Source organism: Maylandia zebra, linkage group LG8 (assembly GCF_041146795.1).
Source record: "Maylandia zebra isolate NMK-2024a linkage group LG8, Mzebra_GT3a, whole genome shotgun sequence".
In the NCBI taxonomy this organism is placed as follows: Eukaryota; Metazoa; Chordata; class Actinopteri; order Cichliformes; family Cichlidae; genus Maylandia; species Maylandia zebra.
Window position 1 is genome coordinate 12,241,928 of NC_135174.1, and position 14,110 is coordinate 12,256,037.

Genomic DNA, 14,110 nt, shown 5'->3' on the forward strand with positions numbered 1-14,110 from the left:
ACACAAATATGTAATTACTTTATTAAATTATTTTTGTTATATATGCATTTAAAAAAAAATTACATTTCATACTAATTAAGTGTAGGTGGTTTGAGTGTCTCAAGTCCTGCATGTTTGGTGTTTCAAGTCAGTGTATTCCACTATTATATTATGTGTCCGATTTTACAGGTCAGGAATGTGTCCAGAAGCAAATAAATATGCTTAAATGACCTCTGAAATTTACCCAATATTATTTCACACAGATGTGTAATGGATTTCACTTTTTTACTTGAACTACAGGTGTGGGTACCACTAGCAAACACTCCTGTTCCTGTAAAGTGTAAAGCTATGTGTACAGTTGCAGCGCCCCTGATTAATTTCTTCTCTTTAAGATGTTTTTATTTATTATTTTGGAAAATGTGTTAAGCTAGTCTGAAGTCATTCATTAAAAAATAAGCTATCTCTCTGTTAGCAGCTAACTTGCCAGAGAAGATACAAAGCCAGAAAACTGAGTTAGAGTTCCTGCCTCTGTCCAGCTACAAAAGGGCAATAGGTCCCAAAAAACAGCGTTAAACAAGTTTATCAAGTGTAATCCAGAAAACGTTTCCTCCTTGAACTGTTTACAGCATTTTATCATTTACCAGAACAATGTCAACAAGTCAACAATGCATCGCATTCGTCTTATCATTTTGTTGCATTTGCTCATTTCCTGATCTTAAGCATTTCCTTGTGATATGTTCCATGGAAAAACTCCTTAACTGTGAAATTATTCATCATTTCAATTTTAAGTGAAGCAGCACGAAGGAATTAGAAATGTGTCACAAATTTATAATAGAAAGAGAGGATGCAGTGATAGCAGCATGTGTGATTCAGAGTCCTCTCACACTGTAAGCCTCGAGCCACTCACATATTTTCCTCTTGGACTCTTGGTCCTGTTCCCAGTGTTGGAGGCCTTTCGACTGGAGGTGCTTGTCACTGATTCCTTCTTCACTTGCACACTGCTTGTCTTTTCTCCTGGTTTCTCCTCTGTCTTCTCTGGCTTGTGGTTGAGGAGGTTCTCGCAGTCACAGTGGTCATCTAGTTCTAAGTGCTTTTGATTTGAGCAAAACCACTTCCTAGAGCTGTAGAGAAGCTCCACAATGCTGGAAAATGCTGATACTACCCCTACAGCAAAGTAGAAGAGGAGGAAGATTGTTTTCTCTGCAGGTCGAGAAGTGAAGCACTCCACTGTCAGGGGGCAGGGAGAACGACTACATGGAAAATGGGCCTCCACCTTGAAGCCGTAGAGGCGCCACTGGACAAATAAAAAGCCAATTTCTGCCATTATGCGGAAGATCAGAGTGATAATGTAGAGTGCCCTTAAAGTTTTTTCTTCTCTGTTCTCCCTGCTGGTCTTTTTCCTCGACGAGGAGCGGTTGGCTCTCTTGTGATGCTGATGTGTTGCATATATGAGGTAAAGCAGAGGAGGTGTAGCGATGAGGACTATATGAAACACCCAGAATCTGTACTGGGAGATGGGGAAAGCTAAGTCATAACACACCTGCTTACATCCTGGCTGGAGGGTGTTACAGGTAAATTCCTCCTGCTCGTCCTCAAACATGTCACTGGCCACGGTTTCCAAGATAACTATCCTAAACACCAGCACGAGGACGAGCCAGAAACGACCCAGCATCGGCGAGTGTGTCTGGAGGGCATCGAAGAATCCACCGATGAAGCCCCACTCACCCATGACTGCAGCACTGTCAGGTCCAGAGGTTTGTTCTCCGATCCGTCTCAGATTCGCCACCTTTGATTTAAGAATGAAACCAGAATGCTTGTTATCATAATCTCCAATCCATGACTTTCACTCAAAGTGAAACCAAATCTGGTCAAAAGTGGGCTCAGGATATTTGCGTCTTAGGTGCTGACTGAGTCCTGTGGGCTTAACTAAAAGCCTACAATAATTCTCAATTTCTGTTGCCTTTAGTTAACACATCAGCTCAAAGAAATTGTAAGAAACTAACAAGCTAATAGTCTGGAGTCTACCGATGCAGTGTTGTCTCAAATGTAGGATTTGAAAATGTGTCTTATACTGACTGGTTGAACTACTCACCTATGATTTAGAGATGTCTGTTCTGCCAAGACAAAACAGGTTGAGCATAGATTTTCTTTTTGTATTTGTTTATTTAAGAAAGACAAAATCTTGATTAGTATTTTTAAAAAAAGTTTCCTTTACTGGACAGAAGAATATCTTTAAAGTTGTACCAACATGTTTCCTGATCACAGCATAACATGTTTTGTTAAATATAAAAATTATACATGTAGTTTCTTATTTTAGTCAACAAGAACCAGAATCAAAACTCATTTTTTGTTTTTGGTTTTAAGTTGTTAGATTAAAAATATTTCTTTTGTGACCCTGGATATGGCATTTGTCTAAATTTGATCAGAACTTAATTACTGAGTACTTAAGTAGTAGTTAATTGAAAAAAAAAAAACCTTTTAAGTTATATATCATCTACTTTTGAGGTATAACCAATCAGGGAAAAACAATCAACCTTCTCTGTTCCTCAGTCGTCCTCTCACGTGTCCAAACCTGTTTAAAACTCCATTCCCCTCTCTACACAAGTATGTCATCTAGACTAACGACGTTTCCACTCTTCATCCTCTTCATAGCTTCCCTCCCTTGCTTCTTGCTAATCCTCTCTCATCCTCTACATTACATCCTTAATACAGTCACAACATTCTCCAGATACTCCTTGATAATAAAACATTACTTACATGTAGATATTTCTGAGTGCTGTGTCGTCATGACACCCAGCGCATCGAATGTTGGCTGCTCCTCCCTCTACATTCAACATGAATATTACCCAGAAGCAACATATTTAACAGGTTACATGAAACAGCCCACAATCAACCCGTGACACGACTTCCAACTTACTGTACAATTAACATAAACAAGCGGATTGCACAACACATTTCGAGAAGCTAAGAGGAAATAAGCTTAAAACAAGAGAAGCCGTTCTCTGTCGTCAACATGGGCAGAGGGTCCTCTGTCGAGCACACAGTGGATGTTACTAATAGTCTCACATATTTTGCAGTTGGGAATCTTTGTGGTCCAGCCTGTGTGAATGCCTTCAACACCACGCATCAGCACAGTGAGGGTGATAGGAGTGTTCTTGTTACAGTTATTCTTAAGCAGGTTTTCCACAGTTGAGAAAACATGGTAGGCGAAGTAAGTAGTGCAAGATATCTGCAGCTTTAGCGGCCGAATTGTCCAAGTGCAGAACACTGATTTATAGTTAGTTTCCAACAAAAGTTAAAATTAACCATACTGTCAGCAGAGGACATGACAAATACTAAATTGTTTGCCATTCAGTCACACAAACTTTATGAACACCACCTTTAGAGGGCATGTATTTTATAAAGCGCCTGTTGACCTGAACGAGGTGAAGAGCAGGAGGGCTGGCACAGTCCATTTGTGAATTCATTATACAGTATATACATGTGTTTCTGTGCATTTCACTCTGTTTGCATGCTGGTATGATTTATAAAGCCGTACAAGTCTGGTGTTTCAAGTCAGTGTGTACCACTATGGACAGCAGAGGGCAGCAGAATGCCTACTATAGGTCTGCCTTGTTTCCGTTGGTGTCATGAGATCGCTATCCTAGCAAGACTGATCAGGCTAACATCGGCATGTTTCTTCTGCTCATTATTTCTGATTTTTCTAAGGTCAGTAATGTGTCCAGAAGCACAGAAAATATCCCTGATTAGTTTCTTTTGTTTCAAATGTTGTTGTGTGTTATGCTTGTAAAATATGCTAAGCTAACCTGAGCTAATTCATAAAAATGGTTAACAAAAGTAATAGAAACCATGTGGATGAATTACGTAACAAAGAAAGCAAAGACTCTGGCAAGGCTAACCAGGCAAAAGGTAGCATGTGTCCTCTCCTTTTTAATAACTTTTACAGGATCATGAGGACCATACCGTACGACAAAGTCACGTCCGCTGTTGCTAGCCGCCATTTCTGCCACTGGCCGGGTTAGCATTGTTGTTTTTTAATGATGTTTTAATCAGTCAGTAGAGAAACTTAGATATTCACAGATTATACAGAGGATATGCTACAATATGCTACAATAGTTTGAGAAATTTTGACTTCTCCTGAGTGGCAACACCTAGTACAGGAGAATACTGCAAATTCAAATAAATTCAAATTTTATTTGTCACACACACACACAACCATACACAGTATGACATGGGGGTGAAATGCTTGTAGCTGTACAATGCCCGACCATTAAATGACAGAAAGAAGTGGGCAGTGGGTATTTATAAATCCTAAAATGGAGAGAAACCTGCATCAGTATACACAGTGTATACAGTGTTAGCCTATAACTGTTTCTTACAATTTGTAAGAAGATAAAGAAGCAGGTATGTATTATACGCTGCTGTTAATGTTTTATTACTTTAGTGATATCATAGAATTGATATCTCTACGTGTTCTAATGCAGTGTTTCATTTTTGATTCCGGGCAACCGGAATATGAAGTCAGTTAACGCCCAAGCTGGATAAACCTCCAATCTACCTTTAAATGGATGGGTACCTAAAGCGACCAATGCACCAGTGAGGTCATAATCTGATTCAGGTTGTTGATTGCAACAAAATTCTGGCCCAAAACAATGATGGCCATCATCAGATATACTGCAAAATAAGAAAGAATTGAAACCCAGTACAAGAAAATTCAGTCAGTGTGGCTCACCAGGAACTACAAGAATAATATTCATTTTCTCTAAAAGGCTGCCGTGCTTATTTTTCCTATCAGTACAACCTGAATCCTCTGCTGAGTTAGAGTTTCTGCCTCTGGCAGCTACAAAAGGGACACAGTTACGAACAAAACAATCAGCATTAAACAAGTTTATCAAGCGTAGTCCAAAAAACATTTCCTTCCTGAACTGTTTACAGCCTTTAATCATTTAAACAACAACGTCTTGCATGCATCCTTCTTATCATCAGTGTTTTCTTTGCTCATTTTCCAAACAATCCTTGTAAAGTGTCCCACTGTAAATACTGTTTAACACATCAGCAGTGAAATCATTTCAAATGAAATGGAGTTAGAGATGTAGTCACAGGTTTAAAATAGAAAAGACTCTGAATCACACTTGCTGTGATTGCAGTCAGTCCTCTCACAATGTAAGCCTCGAGGCGCTCACATATTTTCCTGGTGGACTTTTGCACTTGTGACCACTGCTGTAGACCTTTCGACTGTAGCTGCTTCTCACTGATCCCTTCTTTGCTCTCGCACTGCTGGCTGTGCTTTCTGACGTCATCTTTACTGACGCTTTCTCCTCTGTCTCCTCTTGCTTGAGGTTGTGGAGGTTCTCGCAGTCACATTGGTCATACAGATCCAATTTCTTCTGATTTGAGCAAAACCACTTCCCAGAGCTATAGAGAAGCTCCACAACGCTGGAAAATGCTGATATCACCCCTACAGCAAAGTAGAAGAGGAGGAAGACTGTTTTCTCTGCAGGTCGGGAGGTGAAGCAGTCCACCGTGTAGGGGCAGGGAAATCGGTCACATGGGAACTGGGCCTCCACCTTGAAGCCGTAGAGATACCACTGGACAAATAAGAAGCCGATTTCTGCCACTATGCGGGAGATCAGAGTGATAATGTAGAGTGTCCTTAAAGCTTTTTCTTCTCTGTTCTCCCTGCTGCTCCTTTTCTTCGATGGAGAGGGGTTGGCACTCTTGTTATGTTGGTGTGTGGCGTACACGAGGTAAAGCAGAGAAGGTGTAGCGATGAGGACTATATGAAACACCCAGAATCTGTACTGGGAGATGGGGAAAGCTAAGTCATAACACACCTGCTTACATCCTGGCTGGAGGGTGTTACAGGTAAATTCCTCCTGCTCGTCCTCAAACATGTCACTGGCCACAGTTCCCAGGATCACTATCCTAAACACCAGCATGAGGACGAGCCAGAAACGACCCAGCATCGGCGACTCGGTCTGGAGGATATCGAAGAATCCACCGATGAAGCCCCACTCACCCATGACTGCAGCACTGTCAGGTCTGTCTTCTTGGAAGTCTGGAGGCTTGTTCACCTGTTTGTCTCAGAGCAAAGGCTGCCTTTGTTTTAAAAATGAAACTAGAATTCTTGATATAATAATCTCCAATATATGACTCACAGTGAGACTGTACCCAATAAAAGTGATCAAAGGTAGCTTATCCATCCTAAGGGTTGATTGAGTTCATACTCCAGTGGCCTGAAATAAAAAATGAAACATCACATAAGAACCTGCAAAGACAGCAACTCAAGTATCTGATTAAAGAAATAAAACAATAACAGCAGCCTTCACAGGCATCATGATCTTTGGCGTCACTGGTGTTCTCTAGCCTTTGTCTTTGTGTCTAGTATTTAGTTGGACATCCTCTGTCTCATTATCATTGATTGATTTCAGCTGTGTGTCATACCCTGGCGTTTTCCATCTCCCTCTTTATATCATGTGTCTATTTAAATCCCCAGCCTGCTTGTGTTCTTTGTTGTACTGTAGTGTTTTTCCACAGCTGTTTTGGTCCACCTTCACATGCAAAGATGAGATGGAATCAGTAAAGTTTATCTTATCATATAACACATAAAACGAAACCATCTTTCAGAGTTCAGTATAAAAACTGACCTTGGCGCCAGCAATCGTCTCGATATGGCGTTATATGAGGTTATTTGATGAGCTACTATCAGTCGTCACTGAGGGATTTTTTTTTCTTGTAATCAAAGGTTTCTGTACTCTCTTTTTTTCCTTTTTAACAGCTGTGTTCAAATCTACATGTGACTGTTATAAGACCAAACCAACATCTGCGTTATAAAAAAGCACATAGCTCTAATTGAGCCGAACAGCTTTGTGTTGATACCTGCAGCCTTCCTCTTGAATGCAGCTGGTTTCTTTGGTTGAGCCTCTTTGGTTTTACGCTGAGTTTCTCAAACTCATCACACTAGCATTCTGTGGTTCTAACACTTGTAACTTATATATATTTTTAATGGTAATTTGAAGGTTATTTTATGCTAGGCTGCCACTCAATCACACAAACCGTAAAAACAAGCGTATTTAGAGGTCATGTAGTTTGTAAAGTGCCTGGTGATCTGAGCATGGGGCATGGAAGGCTGGCACTGTCCACGCCACTGTGACCCACACAAATATGCTGTCACTTTTGTGAATTAATTATGCAGCATATGCTTGTGTTTCTGTACATTTCACTCTGTTTTTGTGCTGGTATGATTTATAACATGTCCTTCTAGTTTGGTGTTTCAAGTCGATGTGTATCACTTTGGACAGTAGAGGGCAGCAGAATGTCTGCCATGGTTCTGCCTTGTTGACATGGTTCATCATAAGATGGTCATTCTGGGAAGACTGACCAGGATTAGTGTTGATGCATTACTGACCTGTTAAAATGCATAACTGAACATTGAAGTTTACCTTATCTTATTTAAGGCTAGATTTATGATGTGCAATATATCTTGATGCATGCTTTATAATCCAGTTAAGGAGTTCCCAAAAAGCTGATCAGTGGGAGAAACGCTGGGAAGGCACCTAAAGAATGCTTCAGGCAGTCCAGGAGAGATTAACTGCTGCCTAAGCAAAAAATCTTAGTGATCCCTTATGTGTCAGGAGTATAGGAACAGCTGAGACGCATTTTCTCTAAACACTGTGGCTTTTAAACCTCAAAACATACGGCGCCAAAAATTGGTCCACCCCAAGGATCGGTTCTCCCGACACAAACAGAATAATGTAGTGTACGCTGTTAAGTAGCAGGAGGATTGCTGTGATTTATACATCAGGGAAACCGAACAATCTCTGCTCAAGGGGATGGCACAACACAGTAGAGCTACCTCACCAGGTCAGGACTCTGCAGTCTATTTACACCTACAGGCCAGTGGACACTCTTTCAATGATGAGGATGTACACATCCTGGACAGGGAGGAACGCTGGTTTGATTGAGGATTCAAGGAGTCCATGTACATGAAAAGGGAAAGACCATCTCTGAATAGAAGAGGGGGCCTAAGGGTACATCTTTCACCATCTTATAATTGTGTGATTGCAGCCATTCCCCAACTCTGTGAATGGTACTCATGGTCTTGGATCATTGGTCTTTGATTGGTGGTTTTTGATCAATCGACATGACAATTTCCATATTAATGGTCAAGGAACTGATCTCACAGCCCATTGTTTGTCAGCGGTGCTAATTATAGTCATTATGCAAATGTACTGTTTATAAAGTCGGCAAGCCTGCAGTCAGCTGAGACTGAAGAAGTCCCTCGGATATGTGACAAAATGTTTCTCCCACCAAAAACACTACATCCAGATGAACAGAATCACCTTTTTGGGATGTGGTGTATTTAATTTTTTTTTCTTGAGCTACTCCTGTTCTGCCACTTTTATTAAGTGTGCTACCATTGTTGGTAGAAACATTAATGTCCTTTAGCAAACACTTCCGCTCCCATACAGTGTAAATTCTGCAGTTCATAAACAGCTCTGATTGCAGTTCTTGTGCACTTGGTTAATCTCTTTATGTACATTATGTTTCTAAACTGTGCTAAGCTAGTCCGAGGTAATTTGTAAAAACAAGTGCAAGGGTTTTATTAAAACTTTGATGATTTATTCACAGTATTGAGATCAAAATCTTTATTGTTTGTATCTATTCTAGTCAGGTACATTTAAAAAAATATTCAACTACTTTCCAACGTTGAAACTTCATCTCTGTGAATTTTTGCTTTTAACATGTTTATATTTCTGCTCATTCAACTCTTTTTTTTTTTCACCAAACATTCAGCAATTTTAAAATAAATTCAGCTCAAATGTTTTGAAGGTCAGCTTTGACCTTGGAAAGCTGACCTTTCCAAAATAAGTCTATGTGCTTATTATTTATTTTTTTATTTTTTTATTGATACTGCTGATTGATGGTGAGCAAAATAAGAAAGATTTGAGATCTAGTCAAGAAAAAAACAGCTAAATTCGGTCAGTGTGGCTCACCAGGAACTGTCAAATTAATAGAAATTTTGTCTGAAAGGCTGCCGTGCTTATTTTTCCTATCAGTACAACCTGAATCCTCTGCTGAGTTAGAGTTTCTGCCTCTGGCAGCTACAAAAGGGACACAGTTACGAACAAAACAATCAGCATTAAACAAGTTTATCAAGCGTAGTCCAAAAAACATTTCCTTCCTGAACTGTTTACAGCCTTTAATCATTTAAACAACAACGTCTTGCATGCATCCTTCTTATCATCAGTGTTTTCTTTGCTCATTTTCCAAACAATCCTTGTAAAGTGTCCCACTGTAAATACTGTTTAACACATCAACAGTGAAATCATTTCAAATGAAATGGAGTTAGAGATGTAGTCACAGGTTTAAAATAGAAAAGACTCTGAATCACACTTGCTGTGATTGCAGTCAGTCCTCTCACAATGTAAGCCTCGAGGTGCTCACATATTTTCCTGGTGGACTTTTGCACTTGTGACCACTGCTGTAGACCTTTCGACTGTAGCTGCTTCTCACTGATCCCTTCTTTGCTCTCGCACTGCTGGCTGTGCTTTCTGACGTCTCTGTCTCCTCTTGCTTGAGGTTGTGGAGGTTCTCGCAGTCACATTGGTCATACAGATCCAATTTCTTCTGATTTGAGCAAAACCACTTCCCAGAGCTATAGAGAAGCTCCACAACGCTGGAAAATGCTGATATCACCCCTACAGCAAAGTAGAAGAGGAGGAAGACTGTTTTCTCTGCAGGTCGGGAGGTGAAGCAGTCCACCGTGTAGGGGCAGGGAAATCGGTCACATGGGAACTGGGCCTCCACCTTGAAGCCGTAGAGATACCACTGGACAAATAAGAAGCCGATTTCTGCCACTATGCGGGAGATCAGAGTGATAATGTAGAGTGTCCTTAAAGCTTTTTCTTCTCTGTTCTCCCTGCTGCTCCTTTTCTTCGATGGAGAGGGGTTGGCACTCTTGTTATGCTGGTGTGTGGCGTACACAAGGTAAAGCAGAGAAGGTGTAGCGATGAGGACTATATGAAACACCCAGAATCTGTACTGGGAGATGGGGAAAGCTAAGTCATAACACACCTGCTTACATCCTGGCTGGAGGGTGTTACAGGTAAATTCCTCCTGCTCGTCCTCAAACATGTCACTGGCCACAGTTCCCAGGATCACTATCCTAAACACCAGCATGAGGACGAGCCAGAAACGACCCAGCATCGGCGACTCGGTCTGGAGGTCTTTAAAGAATCCACCGATGAAGTCCCACTCACCCATGGCTGCAGCTCTGTCAGGCCTTTTGGAAGTCTGGAGGCTTGTTCAGCTGTCTGTCTCAGAGCAAAGGCTGCCTTTGTTTTAAAAATGAAACTAGAATTCTTGTTATAATAATCTCCAATATATGACTCACAGTGAGACCGTACCCAATAAAAGTGATCAAAGGTAGCTTATCCATCCTAAGTGTTGACTGAGTTCATACTCCAGCGGCCTTAAACCAAAAATAAAACATTACAGAAGAACCTGCAAAGACTATCAACAATATCATTAAAGAAATAAAACAATAACAGCAGTTTACGAGCCTTTAAGAAACTCTTACCCACTAACATTATAGAGTCAACTGCTCCAAATTTCTTTCTATTTTAGGATATATACGTGGTTTTGACTCTTTGAAATTGACTCTGGAGGAAATATACTGACTCGGCTATGTTCCAGAGATGACAGTGATGGCAAGATAAAATGGGTTGAACATTGATTTGTAACTTCAAAATTGTGAAGGGACGTACTACAAGAAAAAGCTTTTGTGTTTCTGTGCATAGACTGAAGCTGTGGAACAGTTTGAATATGGAGTGGAAGCAACATCTAAACATAAAGCAGCTCAAAAAGAGTTATAAAGATATGATTTTCTTGAATTATAAAGAAAGGAAAAATGTTGAAATTCAGTGAATGTCTCTATTTCGAAAATGTCATGTGATGTATATATTATCAGAAGTCTGTTTGCTATTTTTACTACAGATTATATCAGTAAGGAAGCTGACTATATATTGACTGATAGCTTATGGCAAAGGGGTGGGATTAAATGAGTGTGTACTTCTTCCCACTCCTTTTCGATGTGTAACTGAATCGGAACAGATGAAGCAATATTGAAATAAATTAACTTTATTTGTATAGTATTTTTTTTCTCTTCTTTTCTTTGCTAAATGTACCCTTATATTGTTTACATGATCGAAATAAATTAACAAACAAATAAACAACACACGATTGTTGACGTTTGTTGTGGCTAAAAATCTTGTCTGCCGAAGCCTCGACTGGGTTGAATCGTAGCCCATTTATGCAGAACAGGTATCGCTTCCTTCTTTTAGTTGTTCTCGACACACACATGCACAATGTTAATATATCTGATCAGAAGCATGGAGGAGATTCCAGGAGCCAGTTACTTAGTCTAGCAGAGGTGGAGAGGGTCGTAGAAGGTCTTTAATCCACCAGCAGGACTAGTATCTCCTTGTTCATGCAAGGAAGAGGACGATAAACACTGACATTTGACATGTGGGTCATTTTGTTTCAGTCCATCTGATTCTGTCAGGTTGCACCTCAGTTTGTCCAGGAGCTCAGTGATGCCCTGATCCAGAGCATGCCCTGAAGTAGTCCTTATAGTCTGTGATGAGAGGAGAAACCTTCTTTGTGCCATTTAGCATCGGCTCCAGCACACTCTCCTTTTAGATCTGGACCAGAAAGTCAATAAAGAGTTTGGCAAAGTGGACTTAAAAGTGGTGTTAAAAGCACCGGAAATATATAAGTATATTTATTTGAGGCAGTTTAATAAAGCCTAGAACACTCAGGAAGCCATTCTCTCTCTTCACCATAGGCAGAGGGTCCTCGCCCACTGGTAGTGTAGCATGCAAACGAAGCTACACTGAGTGGTGCAACAGCCTGGGGTCAACTGAAGGAACTCCTCAGCCTTAAGAAGCCAACAAGCAATCAGCAAAGTCAACACAGTAATTAGCCACAGTCTGGAAATGTGTGGGCAGGTAAGGTTGAGGCTTGACTTCTGAAACACAAAAACCAAATGCCAACATTCACACAAACAAAGGGGAGAGAGAAAGCAGAAGAGAAAGGAAAAGATAGAAGAGCAAGTCGAACCAGTAGGACCAAGGCGTGGCTCTCCAAGAAATATAAAAATAGTACTCATTTTCAAGGTTTCTTGGGTCTTATTTTTGTCTCGGTATGGCCTGAATCCCCTGCTGGGTTAGAGGTTCTATGTTTGATGAATCTGACAGCTACGAAAGGGCAACATTGACTAAAAACCAATCACCTGTAAGGAAGTTTGTCAAGTGTTTTCCAGGAAATGTTTCTGTCAAAATGCTTGCAGACTTTCGTCATTCAGCAGAACTAACAAGTCAATGATGTCTCTCATGCGTCCTTCTTATCGTCTGTGCTCGTTTTGTCATTTTCCCATAAGTTTCTTCATGATGTCGCCAATACACATGAAGAGGAAAACATGTAGAGGGAATTAGAAATGTAGTCACAAATTTATGATAGAAAAAGGAGGATGCTGTGATTGCAGCATATGTGTCCTCTCACAATGTAAGCCTCGAGGCGCTCACATATTTTCCTCTTGGATTCTTGTACTTGTGACTGATGCTGGAGCTCTGTCGACTGGAGCTGCTTCTCACTGATCCCTTCTTCATTCTCACACTGCTGGCCGTGCTCACTGACATCGTCTCTCCTCCTGATTTCTCCTCTGTATCCTCTTGCTTGTGGTTGCGGAGATTCTCGCAGTCACAGTGGTAGATTCTGTCCTCCTGGTCTGAGCAAAACCACTTACAAGAGACGTAGAGAAACTCGACAATGCTGGAAAATGCTGATACTACCCCTACAGCAAAGTAGAAGAGGAGGAAGATTGTTTTCTCTGCAGGCCGGGAAGTGAAGCACTCCACTGTTAGGGGGCAGGGAGAACGGCTACATTGGAAATGGGCCTTCACCTCAAAGCCATAGAGACGCCACTGGACAAATAAGAAGCCGATTTCTGCCAGTATGCGGAAGATCACAGTGATAATGTAGAGCGCCTTGGAAGTTTTTTCTTCTCTGTTCTTCCTGCTGCTCCTTTTCCTCGACGAGGAGCTGTTGGCCCTCTTGTGATCTTGATGTGTTACATACACGAAGTAAAGCAGAGAAGGTGTAGCGATGAGGATCAAATGAAACACCCAGAATCTGTACTGGGAGATGGGGAAAGCCTCATCGTAACACACCTGCTTACATCCTGGCTGGAGGGTGTTACAGGTAAATTCCTCCTGCTCGTCCTCAAACATGTCACTGGCCACAGTTCCCAGGATTAGTATCCTAAACACCAAAACGAGGACGAGCCAGAAACGACCCAGCATCGGTAAATGGGTCTGGAAGTCTTTAAATAATCCACCGATGAAGCCCCACTCACCCATGGCTGCAGCTCTGTCAGGTCTGTCTTCTTGGAAGTCTGGAGGCTTGTTCAGCTGTTCGTCTCAGAGCAAATGCTGCCTTTGTCTTAAAAATGAAACCAGAATTCTTGTTATTGTAATCTCCAATCAGTGACTCACGGTTTAACTGAACCCATCAAACCTGATTAAATGTTGCTTCAAGGCTTATCCACCTTAGTTGCTCAGTGGGCTGTCTTAGTGGGCTGAAACCAAAAATGACGCAAAGAACCCGCAAAGAGAGTACATAAAGCACAACACTTCAGGAAAAAAAACTGTAGCAACAGCCTGTAATATATCCTTTCAGTTCTTTTCTCCTTCAGTTAGCATAAAATACAACCAGCTAACATTGTAGAGTACAATAACCAACCTCAAGACTGATCCAAGGTTCCATTTCATACATTTGAACTTTGCTAATGGACAGGTTGAAACCCAACTCCTACATTTCAGAGATGCCAGAGATGCCAAGATAAAATAGTCTGACGACAGTGTTAATCTACTATGCAGAGACTCATGACCTACCGTCATGTTTGTTTTCCCAAGTAAGCAGGTACCAATCCAAATCATTGGATCATGTGCTCCAATCACTTCCATGACCACATGTGTATAACAAATGCACTTAGGCATGCGGACTGCTTCTACAAATATTTTAGATTAGCTCAAGAAGTGTGTAGGGTGGCTTTTCATAGCTGAGCAGC

At 41.0% G+C, this 14,110-nt stretch overlaps 4 protein-coding genes across 4 annotated transcripts; all 4 read right to left on the bottom strand.

Moving 5' to 3' along the window:
* Positions 1-748: 748 nt before the first annotated feature.
* On the bottom strand, positions 749-2,778 carry LOC111500851 (gap junction delta-3 protein-like). The gene is made up of 2 exons (XM_024803556.2): positions 2,737-2,778; positions 749-1,765 (listed from the first exon to the last, which is right to left on the bottom strand). The coding sequence occupies exon 2, from the start codon at positions 1,706-1,708 to the stop codon at positions 860-862; it is 849 nt and encodes a 282-aa protein (XP_024659324.2). The 5' UTR covers positions 1,709-1,765; positions 2,737-2,778; the 3' UTR covers positions 749-859.
* A 1,607-nt stretch (positions 2,779-4,385) lies between these two features.
* Positions 4,386-6,168, bottom strand: LOC112435258 (gap junction delta-3 protein-like). Its single transcript, XM_024803557.2, has one exon. It carries the CDS (start codon positions 6,000-6,002, stop codon positions 5,136-5,138), a length of 867 nt encoding a protein of 288 aa, XP_024659325.2. The 5' UTR covers positions 6,003-6,168; the 3' UTR covers positions 4,386-5,135.
* A 3,053-nt stretch (positions 6,169-9,221) lies between these two features.
* On the bottom strand, positions 9,222-10,289 carry LOC106675380 (gap junction delta-3 protein). The gene has a single exon (XM_014409738.3). The coding sequence runs from the start codon at positions 10,243-10,245 to the stop codon at positions 9,400-9,402; it is 846 nt and encodes a 281-aa protein (XP_014265224.2). The 5' UTR covers positions 10,246-10,289; the 3' UTR covers positions 9,222-9,399.
* An 843-nt stretch (positions 10,290-11,132) lies between these two features.
* Positions 11,133-14,078, bottom strand: LOC105941173 (gap junction delta-3 protein). The gene is made up of 2 exons (XM_012922219.4): positions 13,935-14,078; positions 11,133-13,482 (listed from the first exon to the last, which is right to left on the bottom strand). Exon 2 carries the CDS (start codon positions 13,398-13,400, stop codon positions 12,540-12,542), a length of 861 nt encoding a protein of 286 aa, XP_012777673.1. The 5' UTR covers positions 13,401-13,482; positions 13,935-14,078; the 3' UTR covers positions 11,133-12,539.
* Positions 14,079-14,110: the final 32 nt, after the last annotated feature.